Consider the following 19,057-nt stretch of genomic DNA (forward strand, 5'->3'; position numbering starts at 1 on the left):
AGTAGCAAGAGCGAGAAAAGGGATTCTGGAGAAGTTGATACTTTAATTCGTAATACAAATCAAAATGTTAGGAAGTTTTTCGGAAAGAACATGTCTCGAGTGTAGCCTTTTACCGAAGTAAAATGGAAATGCCGTGTGGCTAGGGCCTCCCGTCCGGTAGACCGTTCGCCTGGTGCAAGTCTTTCTAATTGACGCCACTTCGGCGACTTGCATGTCGATGGGTATGAAATGAAGATCATAAGGGCAACACAACACCCAGTCCCTGGGCGGAGAAAATCTCTGACCCAGCCGGGAATCGAACCCGGGCCGTTAGGTATGACATTCCGTCTCGCTGACCACTTTTTTTTAAATCTCATTTTGTTAGCTTTTGTTCGTCGCATCTGCTCGGGGCGGACGTTGTAAGACATCCGTTTTAAATTCGTTGTTGATCGATTAGCTCAGTTTTTTTTATTACAGAGGGGTGCTAACCCTCTGACCGAACACGCTGAGCTACCGTGCCGGCTGTCCACTCAGCTATCAGGGGCCTACTTTACCGAAGTGAATCATGGGCGACAAGCAGAATATACAAGTAGAGAATACAAGCTTTTCAGATCTGATGCTACTGAAATATGTGGAAGATTCGATGGGTAGAGCAGTAACTAATCAAGAGTTACTGAACCGAACGGCATAGAAGAGAAACTTACGGCACAATTTCACTAAAAGGAAGATTATGTTGGCGGAACATATCGTAAGACACGATAGGACTGCGGAGATACTCAGCAAACTCTAGTAGCAGACGCTACAGAAGAGGGACCATAAAAGTTACAGCGTCCTAGAAGAGAGTATCTGCCTATGTCGACGGCAAACTTTAGATTCACTGTAAATCACACTCATCAAAAATACACAGATAACATTTATTAATAGCTGCATAATCAAACTGTCTAAAATAACTATAAATTGTTTCATAGATTAATTTTTCAGAGTACAAAGTAAGAAAATAGATAAAAAATTGCAATGTATCTGTAATTCGTCTATCTCGCTTCATACAGTTTAAGTGTCGAAAACAGCAGTTTACATCATATAATCACTTTCCTACCTAAAGCTACAAACTGCATGTATGCAAATTTTTAAAGACTTCTGGTGAAAGTTGGTCTCTTATTTAGTACAATATTATGAATGAAAGTCTGATTAAAGATGCAGTACAAAAATATGTATATATACAAATATCTTAGACCCAAATTGACTTTACCATCTGGAAATAAAACCATTACGAAAACATTTCTGAAAAAAATGTTATTGTTCGTGGATACAAAATTCAAACACAGTTACTACTGAAGATCTCTCACATTATTACACTATAAAAGAAAACATTCATATGTTACAGATGTACTAACCGATAAGTACGCTCATTTGTGGACTGAGAAGACACATACCATTATTATATACATCCTTTAATGAAAGCAGAACTTATACTAGCAAACACGTGATTGAATCTTCTGCACGATTCCTAATACCCATCTCCAGCTTAATATTCAATTCTATCTCCATAGAAAGATGGAGAAACAGAAGGAGATGGTTTTCACACGCTAACAGGATACATGTATAATGAACGCAGCACACACATTTAAACTGACTAGAGATGGTTCTGCATGGTTTAGAATTCCACGCACAAAAACTTCAACCCTCCCATTCTGTAATTTACGTGTATCAAAAATGTAAGAAAATTTATGAAAGTCCATAATCACCGTTCTCAGGGATAGGTTAGGGACATTTAAGTTGCCCAACTGGCTTCCAGTTGCAAGACTTGTACCAGGCCATTGAGACATACGAAAATATTATTATTATCATTGTCATCTTTATTATTAATCCTATTTATAATTTTTGTCAAACGTTTACTGTAACACTAACTTCAGAGACTGTGTACTCTTGCTGTTGTCACAGCCGCTAATATAGACGAAACTGATCCTTTATCTGTTCATCCAAGGAAAACATAAGTAACAAACAAAACAATTAGAATTTGTATTTTGTGATACAGAAAACATGAAAACACTGTCATATTCCTTCCATTTCCTACTTCTCAACAGTAGATACTTGGTCTGTCACTGTTTTTCTCACCAGGTCCATATTTTGGGCATTCTCGGTGAATCTCTTTTAATGGCTCCGCATCAACAGATTCACATTCGACATCTGGCACTAACTGAACATTGCACATGGGCGCTTCTTCGCAGTGGATCATGCCTCACGCCTCTTTGAGGCCTTCATACTCGTCTGAAGCTTTGCCCTGTACTGCACAACTTCATCTGCTGAACTCATTTTGCAGTTTTAGTTCATTGATACATTATCATTTTTATAATTGTACCTACAGTTCCCTATTTCCCTATACTTTCTCTATTACTATGTCATTTTGTTACATTACTATCGTAATTTCATGTGCATGTTGTTATAGTAATGTACATTCCTTATCATTTTCAAGCAACTGTTTCTAGTTTCAACAAAGTAAGTTACTCTTGCTAAGCACATATGTTACTTCTTCATCTGACTATTCGAAAAAATACTGGCACACATTTTTCTCTTACCGTTCATAACCTTCTTAGTAGGTATTCCTGTGCATTATACTATTCTTCCTCCTGCAGAGATGCCCTGTCATTTGATATCTTCTTGCCGCAAATCTATGCCTTATCACTTCACTCCACTAACACTACAACTCATCTTCCACATTGTTGTTGTTCTTGTCTTCAGTCCGAAGACTGTGTAGATGCAGCTTTCCATGCTACTGTATCCTGTGTGAGCGTCTTCATCTTTGAATAACTACTGAAACCTACATCCTTCTGGATCTGCCTACTGTATTCATCTCTCTCTACGATGTTTAACCCCTCCCCCCCCCCCCCAACACCTCCCTCAAATACTACACTTGTAATCCCTTGATGTCTCCATATGTGTCTATTCAACCAATCCTTTCTTTTTGTCAAGTTGTGGCTCAGATTTCTTGTCTCCTCAATTCTGTTCAGTGCCTCCTCATTAGCTACGTGATCGACCCATCTAATATTCAATATTCTTCTGTAGCCCAACATTTTGAAACTTTCTATTCTTTTTTGTCTAAACTGTGTATCTTCCATGTTTCACTTCCATACATGGCTACACACTGTACAAATAATTTCAGAAAAGACTTCCTAACACCTACATCTATACTCAATGTTAAAATTTCTCTTCTTCAGAAATGCTTTTCTTGCCATTGCCAGTCTACATTTTATATACTCACTACTTTTACCATCGTCAGTTATTTTTGTACCCTAGGAGCAAAACTCATCTATTTCAAATGTCTCATTTCCTATCTGATTCTCTTAGCATCACGTGATTTAATTATACTACATTCTATTATCCTTGTTTTGCATTTGTTAATGTCCATCTTTCAGTTTTCCCTCATTTGCTTAGGACTCGTTTTCCATCTGAGCTCTTGATATTCATGCAACTGCTTCTCTTTCCCCCAAAGGTCTCTTTAGTTTCCCTGTATGTGGTATCTACCTTTCACCTAGTGAAATATGCTTCTAAATTCTTACATTTGTCCTATAGCCAATTCTGTCAGGTTCCTTTTTGGAAGTTTGTACTCCTTTCGCTTGTTTCATTTGCTGCATTTTTAAATTTTCCCTTTCCTGAATTAAAAGCAGTATGTGTTATCCAAGGATTTCTACTGGGTCTTGTCTTTTTACCAGTTTAATCCTCTGCTCCCCTCACTATTTCATCTCTTAAAGCTACTCATTCATCTTCTGCTGTAATCCTTTCCCCTGTTGTACTCAATTGATGCCTAATGTTCCCTCTGAAACTCTCAGCAACCTCTGTTTATTTCAGCTAATCCAGTTCCAATCTCCTTAATTTTCTACATTTTAGCAGTTTCTTCAGTTTTAATCTACAGTTCATAAACGATAAATTGTGGTCATACTCCACATCTTACCCTGGAAATGTCTTCCAATTTAACATCCGGTCCCTAAATCTCTGTCTAACCATTATATAATCAATTTGAAACCTTCCGTTGTCTCCAGGTCTCGTCTACTTACGCAGCCTTCTTTCATGTTTCCTAAGCCAAGAGTTAGCAATGATTAAATTATGCTATGTGCGAAATGCTACCAGACACTTTCCGCAAGTCAACATTCACCTACTACTTTTTCTTCTCTTGCCTTTTATGCTATCGAATTTCGTCCCCCACAATTAAATTTTCGTCTCCTTTAACAATGTGAATAATTTCTTTTAACTCGTCACACATTTCTTCAAAGTCTTCATCATCTGCGCAGCTAATTGACATATGTACTACTGTGGGCTTTGTGTCTGTCTGTCTTGGCTCTGGTAGTACGTTCAATATGCTGTTCACAGTAGCTTACACATATTCCTATTTTCTCATTAATTATTAAACCCACTCCTTTGTTACCCATATTTGACTGTATCTATAACCCTGCATTCACCTGACCAGAATCCTGTTCCTCCTGGCACCGAACTTCACTAATTCCCACTGTATCTAACTTCAAGCTATCCATTCCCCTTTTTAAATTTTCTAACCTACCTGCCTGTTAGGGGATCTATTATTCCAGGCTCCGATCTGTACAATGCTAGTTTGGGTGTTCTTACATACCACTGTTATAGACTGTATCTTCACATTTTCCCTTTACTGGCTCCAATACTTGCTTTTCAACTCTATTATTGTCTACATTCTACCAAGTTCAAGTTACTTGGATTTCCCCAATTAATATTTTTCATTTATCTAGAGGTTTATACTCATTTTTTCGTCGCCACATACTTCAATAACCCGTTAAGGCAGAGTATTGTGAATTTTCATCATGTCAAACTGACTCTAATAAATGGACCGTAAACTGTTTTGAGCGTTCGTGCCGGTAGGTGCATGTACTACACGAAGCTACAACGTTTCTGACATGTGCTGCCATCTCTTGAGTATTTGAGGCACTACTTGAGACACTTGCTGTTCAAGCATTTGTTATCACACACGTGATAAGTTATCGTGATTGTTTCGAGAATTATAGCTCGATGTTGAGCTAAGTACAGTTCTGAAATTTATTTGTTTATTATGTAGTATGAACAGATCCACTTGCAAGTTAATTAAAAACTACTGTCTGTATGAAATATGCATCATAAGGCGTTTCTGTACCAGCGTGGCCGCATGAAAAGTCCATTAGTAGTACCAGAAAGCTTCAGTGACTAGTTGTGTTCATTATTCACATATATTTTCTCTGATTTATTGAAAGTTTCAAATTATACTTTTGAACATCGAACCTCAACTCTGTTTTGACTGTAACATTATCCCCTTCATTGCGATGTGCAAATTCAAAGCTCCTGAACAACTTGAGAGAGTGATGACAGCTGCCTGAGTGACATTGATGAAAGGGGTATGGAGTACGTTCAGCCTGTATTAACATACACATCCCCCACAGATGAGAAAGCGGAAAATTCAGTTAAGCATATAAGATTTTAGCTCTTCTTTCCCTTAGTATTTATTTTTTTTCTAGTTCTTACAACGTCTTGCGTTTTTTCGGAAGGTTGCAATGAGAATGATGCTGATAATATATTTCGAGATCATGGAACTGCTCTCTGTATAGTACCAAGAGTACAGTAAAAATAAGTTATATGGAAGACTATGTAGGATGATTGTAATGAGACAGTTGTTCCTCCTCGAAGCGGCACCTTTCCTGAAGAACATATCTTGAAAGCTCCAATACATTATCATTATGAATTTTCTTATGACTTTTTGTTGAAACATAGATGCTGCCTCACTAAAAAGTGATGGACCCTGAATACGTTGTCACACAACCATCTGAGGGTATGCAAATGTTTCAGAGTTCCAATTCTCCGTGACAGGTAGAGTGACCACCAGAATGTGTTATTGTTGTTTGTAACCAGTGTTGTTACTGGGGCATACACGGTGTGCAAACAGCGCCAGATGCTCTGTGGTCATTGTGTTGCATACTCTTGTGAAACATCTTTACCAGTATCTGTCATAATTCGTGGGCTTCCATTTGGGAGGTTGGCGAATCGCACAGTATACAGATTTCCAGATTTATGGGGCATTTGACTGTATCAGTGGACGGATGTTGAACTTCATGGGAACATAGGGTAAGCACACTCGTCAGTGTTCTGGTCGACCACATCTGCCCACAACAAGAGAAAACCATAGTAATATGCACCAAGTACATTGTAACCTCCTCATATCTGCAATTCTCATCTGCAATTCTCATCGCTGGTTACTTTACACTGTATTTGGTTAATTTTTTTATTTTTTATTTTAACCATATTTCCTGTTTGTTGTTTATGAATGCAACTGCGTTCACTTTATGCATTTTTATGATCTCTGACGATTGTTTTCTGTTTTTATAATTCCACAAGTTTTGTGTTTTATTAAAGCACCAATTTTGTTTAAGGGCCACGATACAACCTCGGCCGCCATATCTTGGGCTTTAGTCTTACTCGGACACCACCCAGAGATACAAGTGAGTAACCCCAAGATATCCTGTTATTCTAGCCTTAGACACAAAATTACTCTGTAGTAAGTCTAAACTGCAGTTACAATATCAGAAAAATGAAAATCACCATGTAGATTCTTGATAACACAAAAGATTTCCTTGATCGCTAGCTTGAACGAAAATTTGGTGGAGCGTTTTATTCATGGATTCTGACTCTGAATCCCACTTCGTTCCGTCTGCCTCACTCCTACCCCCCCCCCCCCCCCTCTCTCTTCTCTCTCTCTCTCTCTCTCTCTCTCTCTCTCTGATATATATATCAGTCCCCCCCATGGTTTCCAATCACACCTAAACCTTTGCATCTGAGAGTATTAGTTACACTTGCCGCACGGTGTCCTAATGCGCCTTGCCCCGTCGGAGGTTCGAGGCCTCTCTCGGGCATGGGGCATGGGTGTATGTGTGTCGTCCTTAGCGTAAGTTAAAGTTAGATTAAGTACTGCGTAAGCCAAGGGACCGATGATCTCAGCACTTTGGTCCAATAAAAAAAACTACTTAAGGTTATGGATGTTTTTAATATGCAATCCGATCAAGTTCTCGTGCAATGTTTCCCCTCTGACTTCCTCTGATCATATTGAAGTTTTTTCCTTACCTTTTCTTTCATTAAATATTTTTTCCTTAATACTTTGTAAAATTGAGCTTCATAAAACTTTTATACCAAGACAGAGGCTGATAAGGTTACCTGTAGACATAAACTTCAAACTACAATAAATATTATCTGACTATAATTTATTGTTCGATGATCGTTGTATTGTTTATTTCAAGTGGGTCATCTTACAATTATATGCATCTTTTCTGTCAGTTTCATAGTGCAGCCTGTGGTCTGATTTTTCTACTGATCGATGGTAAAGGCGGTCAATAAGGGAACTTCGTTTTTGTGGACTCCTTCCTGAACTGAGAATATAGGCACGGATACTAATTCAGACATACCCTAATGTTCGTTAAATCTCTACTCAGATATGTTCATTTTGGTATGATTATTACATATTACCACATTAATTGCCAACAACGATGTCGACAGAAATTGACAGATATGTTACACAGTCATATTTTGCCGTATTCTGGTTAGTAATCTGTAGGTATTCCTTTCCTCGCCGATTCTGCAGAGACCCTACATTTTATCTACCAATCTAGTTAATTATTAACAGTCTTCTACGTTGTCATATTTCTAACGATTCGATTTTCTTCTCATCCGCGTTTCTCACAGAGCTACACTTCGAAACAATTTTGCCCATCAGCTGTAGATCCTCAGCGACACTTGATACTCGTAGACCTGTTTCGGCAAGGCATGTTCTCTTTGCCTGTACTAGTCTGTTTATTGCCTTCATGGTGCTTCGTCCGTGATGTGCTATTTTACTTTCTTAACCGCGTCTACTACATAGCCCTCAATTTTGCTATTAAGATTGTCTCTCACCTCACTGAGACGCCCGTTAAACCCGCTGGGCAAAACAAGTGCTTAGGATTGTGGAAAGGGCCAATTAAGGTTGGGGTCGGTTTCACCTTAAAACTGTAATTTATTATAATTTAATAACACATTTACAACCAAAGCGGGACATAGCCGAACCTTTACAGCTACTAATATCAAAATGCAATTCTATCACAGCCGAAGGACTCCAAACAAGAAATCTTAGAAACCAACAAGATAAAAATGCAGTTAAAATAACAAATAAAATAATTAAAATATATATGGTATCACAGCTAGGCTGGAAGCCTCAAGGTGAGGGTGGAGAGACAAACGTAAACAAGATTCAATACAAACGGCTGAAGGCCCACAATCAAATTTTCAAGATTTTAAAATACATTACCATAACTTTTCAGAGGCAGAAGGACGCAATGTTTAAGCTTGAAAGGTAATTTTAAGAATAAGGTTCCAAGGCTTAAGGCCTACCATTAACTTTCCAAATTAAAAAAAAAAAAGTAACCACAAGCCTTAAGTTTTAAGTAGCTAAAACCAGACTAAAAGAAAAGACAACACAACGGCAATAACCTTTCAACAAATATCCACTTGCCGGAATTGAAACTTACTTCCATAAAACACAGTAAAACAAAGAAATTTTTTTTCCATTGGCTATGATAGATCAATAACCGACAATTAAACACCGGTGAGAAAGCCAGTAAAGACAACAGCACTCAGAAGCCTCCAGGGGGTCGGTCTGCCCTCGTTCACTTACGTGAAACAGGTGGTGAGCCCAACTACACTTGGTCCGTCGGAACCCAACTAAGGGACAGCCACGGACCGACCGACAAATCGACTTGCTTGCCACCAATCGGTACGTGAAAACTCAAACACAAAATGTTACTGACGACATTATCCACAATCAAATATGAATGTATTAAGCTGTCAAAACTACACACCGGGTTGGACAGCGACAACAGGTGTGGAAAGGACACTGAGTGAAATTACGTTGGCGGCCAAGGCAGGTAACCGGGACACTAATGGGCACAAGGCAGAAAATTCCGCTGGTGCACTAGAATTGGCCCTGCTCAAGTGATGCGTGGCGGCAATGGTCGCGCGAGCCATGTCGACGCAGACCTCACGGCTCCAACCCGAATGCACTAGTGCCGCATTACAACTCCGCGACTGGCAGGTCCGGACTGCGCTCGTGACGCGTTCCAACTGACTGGCAGCCCGAACTCGCGACCCGAACTCGCTGGCGACAGACGACGACCGAGAAGTAATAGCAGGCGAGCAGAGATACTACGAAAGGGGATATCGATACGCGCTGCTAGCGCCGGTCACGGTCAGGCAAAGCAACAAGTCAGTGACAATAGTAATTTAAATTAACGTAGTGAGGTAGAAGTACGTTAAAAACAGGGTGTAAAATACAAGAAGGCGGGAACACTAGCCACGCACGGTGCACTCACACGTGCAATTGCACTGTCTCATAATTTATGCTTTCTCGCCCTGTGTTCTAATTCCACTCCTGAATCATTGTCTAACTTCTTTCGTTGCCATTCCGTTATATATGTTATACACAGGTTCAACAGTAGAGGGTACAGACGACACCCCTACCTTACACACTATTCAGCCTAGCCATTACTCTCTTGTTCTTTTATTCTTATTATTCATTCTTTCTCAATGTACAGTGTAAACTGTGTGTCAGTACCGAGTGGGCACTTACGGTTAAAGACCTTACAGTCTAGCGTTGTGTTTCGGCTGCTGCGCATGATTAAAGAAAATAAGTGAAGGCAACTCGTAAAACGCGTAACTGACACGTGTCTTCTCCTTTGAAACTGCAGAGGTTAACACAGCCATCTAGTGAGTGGGCAATGCTAAAACGTGATACTGGGTAGAACTTCGGCACATTGGCTGGCAGTTTTGCTATCGGAAACTGTATAGTACCACACCATGTTGAAACTCCCTCTGGAAATGATGGGTTGGGGTTGTGTTGTTTGGGGGGGGGGGGGGGGGGGGGGGGAGGCCAAACAGCGAGGTCGTCGGTCTCATCGGATTAGGAAAGCACGGGGAAGTAAGTCGGCCGTGACCTTTTGAAAGGAACCAACCCGGCGTTTGCCTGTAGTGACTTAGGGAAACCACGGAAAACCTAAATCAGGACGGCCGGATGCGGAATTTAACCGTCGTCCTCCCGAATGCGAGTCCAGTGTCCTAGCCACTGCGCCACCTCGCTCGGTCTCGAGATGTCTTCAAGTTGAGGACATCTGTTGATGTGCATTAGTGACGTTAGATACCACGGCGGCTACATCCAACATATCTTTCAATGTCGGCATTTATACAAGGTTGAACAGTAAATAATGTGTGTGAAATCTTACGGGACTTAACTGCTAAGGCCATTAGTCACTAAGCTTACACACTACTCAACCTAAACTATCCTAAGGACAAACACACACACCCATGCCCGAGGGAAGACTCGAGCCGTTGCCGGCACCAACCGCACAGTCCATGATTGCAGCGCCTAGACCGCTCGGCTAATCCCGAGCGGCGTTTAACAGTCAAGGCTGCGTTTAAAACAAAAATACAGTTACACAGAAGCATCAGGGATACGAAAAACATTTTGAATCTCTTTTTGAGATTCGGCGATTCGTTGTTACAGGCAGAAATTTAGGCTAACCTATGTACTAGCAAGCTACAGACATGTTCACAGAGAGAAAAATACGACGAAATGTCTTCTTCGCGAACGTGAATGCAATGGGTCAAAAGAACATTAAAATTCTTGATTGGATGTCATGGTTCTTAAATAACGGAAGCACCAAAATTTCAACTAACTGCCTTTTCAATATTTTCCTACGCTACGTTACCAGTTTTAAGATTCTTGTCTCACTTTAAAGTATATCCACTTAGCGTTTGAAGTTAGTTGTACGACAATCTAACAGTAATGTGCTACGAGCTGCCTCATATTCGATCATGTTTTAAAAATAGCTTCAAACAAAATATTTACGCTGTCATGAAATAACCCCCGCTTTTTCTGTGACCGAACTTCTGTTTCAGGAATTACTAGTAAGTCAATTGATATCAATTTTTATATTTTTAGGCCACGTGCTAAATGGAGTTCCCCAGTTAGTAAAGCGGAGGGCTGCGCCCTGCCTCCAAAAACAGTGCCCACAAAGGTTTGCCATATCATCCCATACCAAGCAGTTTGGCTTTCGCAGAAATCATCGTTGTGACTCTCTTGCTATCACATAGACTTCAGTGAGGTAGAGAGCTGTCAAAAAGAAATCGTAGTTGAAGAAGTAGATCATACGGACTAATAGTGTTTGTAAAAGGGGCAGCAAGGGGCCGCTGTGTCCGTGCGGTTCTAGGCGCTTCAGTCTCGAACCGCGTGACCGCCTCGGGCATGGATGCGTGTGATGTCCTTAGGTTAGTTAGGTCTAAGTACTTCTATGTTCTAGCGGACTGATGACCACAGATGTTAAGTCGCATAGTGCTCAGAGCCATTTTGAACCAGCAATCACAACTGCAGACATACTTGTGGTTGGACTTAGGGTCAGTTGCTTCTATCCCGTTTATGTTTATTCGAAGGACGAAACTTGAGTCCACGTCCAGCCTGACAGATCATTTTAAGTCGTGTCGCCAAGGTTTCAGTGCTTTGGTAAGTAGAATTCTGCAAATTGAGGGTTTCGCTCGCTCGTACTCGCCCGAGCGCGCCGCTCTCGGTCATGGCTTCCCCGGGCGAACGCTCGATGCGGCCTGTGGTCGGACTTGGCGCCACGAGGAGGGCAGAGGCCTGCCTGTCTGGCACGCTCGCCGCGCTGCTGTTGCCACCATTTTAATAGCAGCACTCTGTGTCTGCAGTAGAGGTAGCCAAACGGTTATTCTGGAGGAACCGTTACCACGGTTAGCTATTTTTTATAGCCGTCATTTTTAACTGTTACAAATGTTAGTTATTTTTCACTACCAAATACTCCTTACGGGGTCACAGTTGAATAACGAAGTAGGTGGAATGAATCAGTTTAGTTATAAGTATAATTATAACTGCAAGTAGTGAAAAGTAGCAGCACTAAAATATTTTCTTCATTCCAGTAACTATCCTCTCTGGAAATATCACCGGTTTCTACGAGTTCTAACTGGACTCAGGAACACAGTTACCAACTTCCAGGTTACCTGTAGTGGTAGCTCTTTGAACTTTATGAGCAAATGTAACAACTGCCAGAAAAAAATACCAACCTCTGACAGCTATTTCCATAGTCGCTCGAATTCCTTATTGTAACTCTCTGTACTACACGCCCAAACTGAACTGACACACACAGCGCTGACTCAAGGGAAGGACAATGCTTTTACGGTCGTTCCTATCAGGCACCGCTCTGACATTGGCTGTATTTTAATTGTTTGTGCTAAAAGTAGTAAGAGCGCACGAAATAGTACACAGTTCTGTGAACAGATGGCACGCAGTTTCTTAGTTATTTCCATGCCGTATAGAACACCTTCCAGATGGTCTATCCGTCTCCATCGTAGCCAGGTCTCAGATGTATTGATGTAAAAGCGTAGTATAATCATCGGTAAACACATGGCGCGAGATACAGTTGGCAGTTATCTTCGACCATAGATACTAGTAGGCTGGCCTTGCTGTGCAGAAGCTATAGGGCTGGTGTGGCTCCAACATAAATCACGTGACTGTTGGCAAAACGTGGCGGGATTACAAATCAGCGGTCTGCCATCCTATGTTTGTATCGTATTTTCCCCACATTTCTCAACTGACTGGCAAACGTTTCCAACAAAAATTACTTTTTTATTTGCGAAAAATTATGCCAGAACTACACTCCTGGAAATGGAAAAAAGAACACATTGACACCGGTGTGTCAGACCCACCATACTTGCTCCGGACACTGCGAGAGGGCTGTACAAGCAATGATCACACGCACGGCACAGCGGACACACCAGGAACCGCGGGGTTGGCCGTCGAATGGCGCTAGCTGCGCAGCATTTGTGCACCGCCGCCGTCAGTGTCAGCCAGTTTGCCGTGGCATACGGAGCTCCATCGCAGTCTTTAACACTGGTAGCATGCCGCGACAGCGTGGACGTAAACCGTATGTGCAGTTGACGGACTTTGAGCGAGGGCGTATAGTGGGCATGCGGGAGGCCGGGTGGACGTACCGCCGAATTGCTCAACACGGGGGGGAGGGGGGGGGGGGTCTCCACAGTACATCGATGTTGTCGCCAGTGGTCGGCGGAAGGTGCACGTGCCCGTCGACCTGGGACCGGACCGCAGCGACGCACGGATGCACGCCAAGACCGTAGGATCCTACGCAGTGCCGTAGGGGACCGCACCGCCACTTCCCAGCAAATTAGGGACACTGTTGCTCCTGGAGTATCGGCGAGGACCATTCGCAACCGTCTCCATGAAGCTGGGCTATGGTCCCGCACACCGTTAGGCCGTCTTCCGCTCACGCCCCAACATCGTGCAGCCCGCCTCCAGTGGTGTCGCGACAGGCGTGAATGGAGGGACGAATGGAGACGTGTCGTCTTCAGCGATGAGAGTCGCTTCTGCCTTGGTGCCAATGATGGTCGTATGCGTGTTTGGCGCCGTGCAGGTGAGCGCCACAATCAGGACTGCATACGACCGAGGCACACAGGGCCAACACCCGGCATCATGGTGTGGGGAGCGATCTCCTACACTGGCCGTACACCTCTGGTGATCGTCGAGGGTACACTGAATAGTGTACGGTACATCCAAACCGTCATCGAACCCATCGTTCTACCATTCCTAGACCGGCAAGGGAACTTGCTGTTCCAACAGGACAATGCACGTCCGCATGTATCCCGTGCCACCCAACGTGCTCTAGAAGGTGTAAGTCAACTACCCTGGCCAGCAAGATCTCCGGATCTGTCCCCCATTGAGCATGTTTGGGACTGGATGAAGCGTCGTCTCACGCGGTCTGCACGTCCAGCACGAACGCTGGTCCAACTGAGGCGCCAGGTGGAAATGGCATGGCAAGCCGTTCCACAGGTCTACATCCAGCATCTCTACGATCGTCTCCATGGGAGAATAGCAGCCTGCATTGCTGCGAAAGGTGGATATACACTGTACTAGTGCCGACATTGTGCATGCTCTGTTGCCTGTGTCTATGTGCCTGTGGTTCTGTCAGTGCGATCATGTGATGTATCTGACCCCAGGAATGTGTCAATAAAGTTTCCCCTTCCTGGAACAATGAATTCACGGTGTTCTTATTTCAATTTCCAGGAGTGTACATTTGACCTGGATTTGTTCACAGTACCATTTAAGAAATCTAACAAATACATCGAACGCCACTGTGGTCGGTAGCGGGACGAAATTACTATAAACTAGCAATTAAAGTAAAATGTCGTTAAAATTCTTTTAAACAGTAAGTGTGGGCTCGTGTCAAACCTTTAAACATTGGATTCGCCGCCTTTTGAGCTCTAGTCACTTATAAAAGAAAATGGGATCTGGGAATTATGTCAACTATAGGTGCCAAAATTGTCGACTCTTAGGAGCAGGCCCATTTTAGAGTATCAATTTTAGGTGCACTTCTAAGGTTCAATTCCCACTATTTTCACAATAGTTTAAACTATCAGTTTAAAAAAATAATAGTTTAGATGAAAGGTGGGACTTTGCAGTTTCAGAAAATAATTTTGGAGCCTAGCTTTAAAAATGACAGAGACTGTAAATATAAATTATATATATACATTGTACATAATGACTAACCTATCAAAACACTTCTCCGCGAAATGCTTCGAGCAAAGGCGGGTATGTGCAGGTGGCTTAAAGTTTTTCCGCTTCAGGGCCGGTATCCAAAGCTACCTTCGGTTTTCATCCTTAGGGAACCTATGAGTAGGAACGAGAAACAATTTTACTCACTTCTGTAACAGAATTGTCACAGATACTTTCCAAAATGTAATATGAGTCTGACTTTACAGGCATCATTTTCAACACTTTAATTTACGTGATACTCTTCTTCAAGTGTAAAAAACATATACAATTCATTTCGGCAGATTTCAATAAACGCATCTGCACTGTCATAGAAACACTTACACGTGAAATGTAATGCCATTTGCCCCGACAAAACGCTGAGTACACCCATAAGCGCAACACGAATCAACTATGTTTCACCAACATTCACGTGACTTCAGCCCAGAGATGTTGGAGCCACGAAAATGACGTCAGGGCCTGCCTATTATATTTATGGTCTATGGCAGTTATTGAAAAAACTACTAGTATCATATAAGCGATTATCACAGTAACTGCTACTTCTCAATAATCGGTTATTTCTATCAGTTACATTATTTTTTGCCATCTCTAGTCCGCAGTCTGGCGTCGCTCCTTACGTACTCCCACCTGCTGATGGAAGTATACTCAGATCAATTTGTTTACCCTGTAGACGTATACTCCTAGCTGGCAATTTCTAATCGTGACATTATTATGACCCATAAGAAGAAACGAAATTTTTGAAACGAAGATTTGGAGTTTCATAGGACAACTATGTGTCTACCAACTTTTGTCTGTCTCATAATGCTTTTTATAACACCGTCTCTTTATTGATTCAAATGCAAGTATGTGACCACCTGACAAATTAGAAGTCTATCAAGAACAAAATTGTCTCCAAATTATTCCCTGTTGACCTAATTACAATGAATTCACTCGTTTTGGATAAAGATCGCTTCGTCAGCAAACATTTCAAACTACACAAATTTTTTTTATCTAACTTATCAAAACCCACACAATTTAACGTCTCATCTCCGTCACAAGCAAATATCATTTCCAGTTATAGGAATAATAACTATTCTGTGCAACACCGCATTTTTTACTTTCTCATCTGCGAGACGGAGACAGCGATAATACAGTACTCGTAGTACTTATAGTTAATAGATGATAATACAACCGTTCTAGTGTACTGACAAAATACCAGTAACACTGAAAGTGGCGTTTGGCCATTAAGTGAAATTTCCATTTGCTGGACACGTAGCTTGTATTCGCCTTTGTATCTTCGGGTCCTATATTACAAAGACTTTTCAGTTTGTGCACCCATGACAAAACAAACTTAACTGTAGGAAACTTGTGTGCTTCCAGCATGTCCGAAAGAACAGATATCATCTTCCTAGAGCAATTCAATGGTGCGACGCTCGCACGAGCGTCATGAAAAGTCCAGTGCGGATGCCCTCCAGTCCAAAGCGCTGTATTGACCTCTGACGGACTTGCGCGGAACTACAAGCTCCGAGCAATTGGAGCGGGCGTTAACGTCAGATGCAGACCTCTAGTGACTAGGAGAGTAACTAATCGAATGTGAAGAAGGAATTGCGGTGTCACCACTTTAAATGCCGTTCCAGTTTAGATCCTAAATCGTTTCAGATTCAATAACATATTTTGCAAAGCAGCCACTATATACGAAGGAGGAACTAATCATCATCATCACAATCCTTCTTCACTTGAAGTACTAAGCCTTTTTTTTCCTTGCCACACAACCACCCACCCCTCCTCTGGTCCACCTTTTGCAATATACTGATGACACCGTCTTCCTTGCCTTCTCTCCTACCCGTCAACGGCCTTAACGCCTTCCACAGAATCAGCTCGACCTTTTTGCCACATGGTGTAACCAGCGGCTCCTCAAAATCAATCCTTCCAAGATCCAGGACATCACCATAAGTCAAACGATTCACTTTGTCTGGCTCCTTGATTTTTCACTTACCATCTGCACCCGTCCTGTCCGTCTCTCTCCGTCTCTCCCCCACCCTCACCTACCTTGGATTCACCCTTTACTTTCACCTCACCTGGATCCCTCATCTCTGCTCTATCCAATGCAAAACCCACGACCACCTCCACTTCCTTACACTCCTCTCTGGCCGGCCATGGGGATTGAACCCCTCTACCGCCCTCCACACCTACAAATCCTTAGTCAGTTCCATCCTCTGTTATGCCAGTCCCACCTGGATATGTGCACCCCCCCCCCCCCCCCCGAGGTTGTATAAGTCACTCTAGATCCTCGAGTGCCAAGCAGTCTGCCTCGCCTTCTGTATACACCTCCCATCCCCCACACAGGTCTTTTACGACCTGATTCTTTTCCCCCATCTTCTCCTTTTCCTCAAACATATCCAAGTCCTCTACACCTCCCACTGACTTCAGCCCCCCCCCCCCCCCTCCCATCTACTGGTTGCTTCTCTCCTCTCCAATCCCCACCCGCTGCCACGCTTTCACTGTTGTGAGCCCCCCTACCCTCCACCTCTACACCCTTCACCTCCTTTCCCATGGTGGCTTCCATCAACTCCCCTTCCCAGATGACGCCTACCTCCCTCCATTTATCCCTCCTCTGATCCTCCGCTCCCCCTCCCACCCTCTTTCCTTTTCCCAGGCTCCCTCTGCCCCCCTTCCATCCTTTTTTTATCCCTGCCTACCCTCACTTTGACTTCTTTCTCCCCCGAGACCTTTTTCTTTCTTCACTGCCTTCCCCACTCCTTCTCACGTCTGCCCTGCCCGCCCTTTTCTGTGTCTTATCCCTTCATCAGTTCCCCCCTTTTCTGGCTATCCTCTCCCTTTTTCCCCCTCCTCTGTCCAGGTCCTCCCCACCCCTTCCTCTCATATGCCTTCATACTCTGTAGTGCAGTGTTTCTGTGAGTGTTCAGTGTTGCGCACCCCATTTTTCAGTGTTGTGAATAGCTACCATACTGTCGCTAGGTGTGTTTTTTTAACTGTTGCGAACAGACGCCGAACTGTTGCTGTGTTTTTTTAATTGCGCCTGTCTCTTTAGTATGTGTTTTAATCAGCATCACTGACCCTTTGCTTTTATATTTCTTCGCAATTTTTTCGATATATTTCAGTTTTAACAGTCACAGTTTTGTCACCTGCTTTTATGTAGGGTGCACAGCGGCGTGTTATACTGCTGTCAGCCCTCCCCCCCTCTGGGGGGGGGAATCGAAATCCAATCAAGAAAAAAACAAAAACAAAAATTGTTTCACCAGTTACCATACCCACGGCCTGCTCTGTCTTCCCTGATTTCTCCCAACTGGATTAGATCTTCTAATCTGTAGAGGTAATCTTTCTCCACTCATTCTTTCGAGCTGTTCATTACGGCTTCTTCTATTTTCTTCTACTTTATTAAGAATGTTAAGTACATTCAGCACTTTCACAACTTCCGAATTTCTAAATCGGTGCTTGTGCGCATCCCTTCATTGCTCGTAGAAAACTCGTGTGTTGCCTGTATGCGACTTTCCAGACGTTTATCTATAACCCACGATCACATCCACAAACAAACAGTTGACCTGCTACCACCTCTTAAAATTTCGATCTTGTTTCTCTTCTTGTTTTATTTTTTGCGCATCTGGTTATTGTTCCACCTACGTTCCGGAATTTTTCTAATTTCTTCTTTACATCTTTGTCATATTCGTAAATTATATCACAACCTAAATAATTAAAATGATTGATTTGTTCTATTGTAGATCGCAATGTTTGTCCGTACAGGATATTTCCCTTTGAAAGCCACCGATTTTGTCTTCTTTTCTGAAATCGTCAAATGGTCAATTTCACAAACCTTACCTAATAAATATGTCACACCAGTTCTCTCGTTTCTTCACCGTAACACTCTAAGTTACTAAATATTCATTTGCACACTTCATTGTCAATTGTTCCAGTGTACTTTTTAATTTTATCCACTGCCATGTCCCAACTGCTCAATTTAGTGTTCTGCGTCTCATCTGTCTTCTTTTGTCTGTCTCATGTGTTGAGCTGCTCCTCTTGCAGCTGCTGCGTTAAAAAAAAGATCTCTACTGGAATGTGGAACTGGATTAGCCCCTTCTTTTCGAACACACATTATTTCGACTCACTGCTTGTAACATTTAAATACTGATTCAAGTTAGTCAACAATTATGTACATCTGTCATAACAATATCAGGATGGCAACACCACAGCAACTTCCATTGCACAATGTGCAAATATATCAATCAAATTTTACTTCTGAGAACTCTGGTTCTTGGAAGTGCAGCGACTCTCACAAACATCAAGATTTTAAGTTCCGTACTTCGTTCCAGAAACGTATCCATTATTCAGGAAGACACATTTTGAATAACGTTCCAGCCACCACACACAAGAAATTAAAAAATGTTTAAGATTTTTATTTAGTTATTCCACATCTGTAAGAAACATTTCACTTAGGATTTGTGG

At 42.3% G+C, this 19,057-nt stretch overlaps 1 protein-coding gene across 2 annotated transcripts in view; it reads left to right on the top strand.

Moving 5' to 3' along the window:
• LOC126282122 (cytochrome P450 4C1-like) overlaps positions 1-19,057 on the top strand; it is a 103,609-nt gene that overhangs the window by 60,661 nt on the left and 23,891 nt on the right. For both annotated transcript variants that reach the window (XR_007551330.1, XM_049981591.1), the window contains exon 9: positions 6,399-6,467. Coding sequence is in view for 1 of the 2 variants with exons in the window: in XM_049981591.1 (XP_049837548.1) it covers positions 6,399-6,467 (69 nt within the window). In the remaining variant the exon portion in view is untranslated. The remainder of the gene's footprint in view (positions 1-6,398; positions 6,468-19,057) is intronic.

The sequence above is a fragment of the Schistocerca gregaria genome, chromosome 7 (genome assembly GCF_023897955.1).
Source record: "Schistocerca gregaria isolate iqSchGreg1 chromosome 7, iqSchGreg1.2, whole genome shotgun sequence".
NCBI classification, from domain to species: Eukaryota; Metazoa; Arthropoda; class Insecta; order Orthoptera; family Acrididae; genus Schistocerca; species Schistocerca gregaria.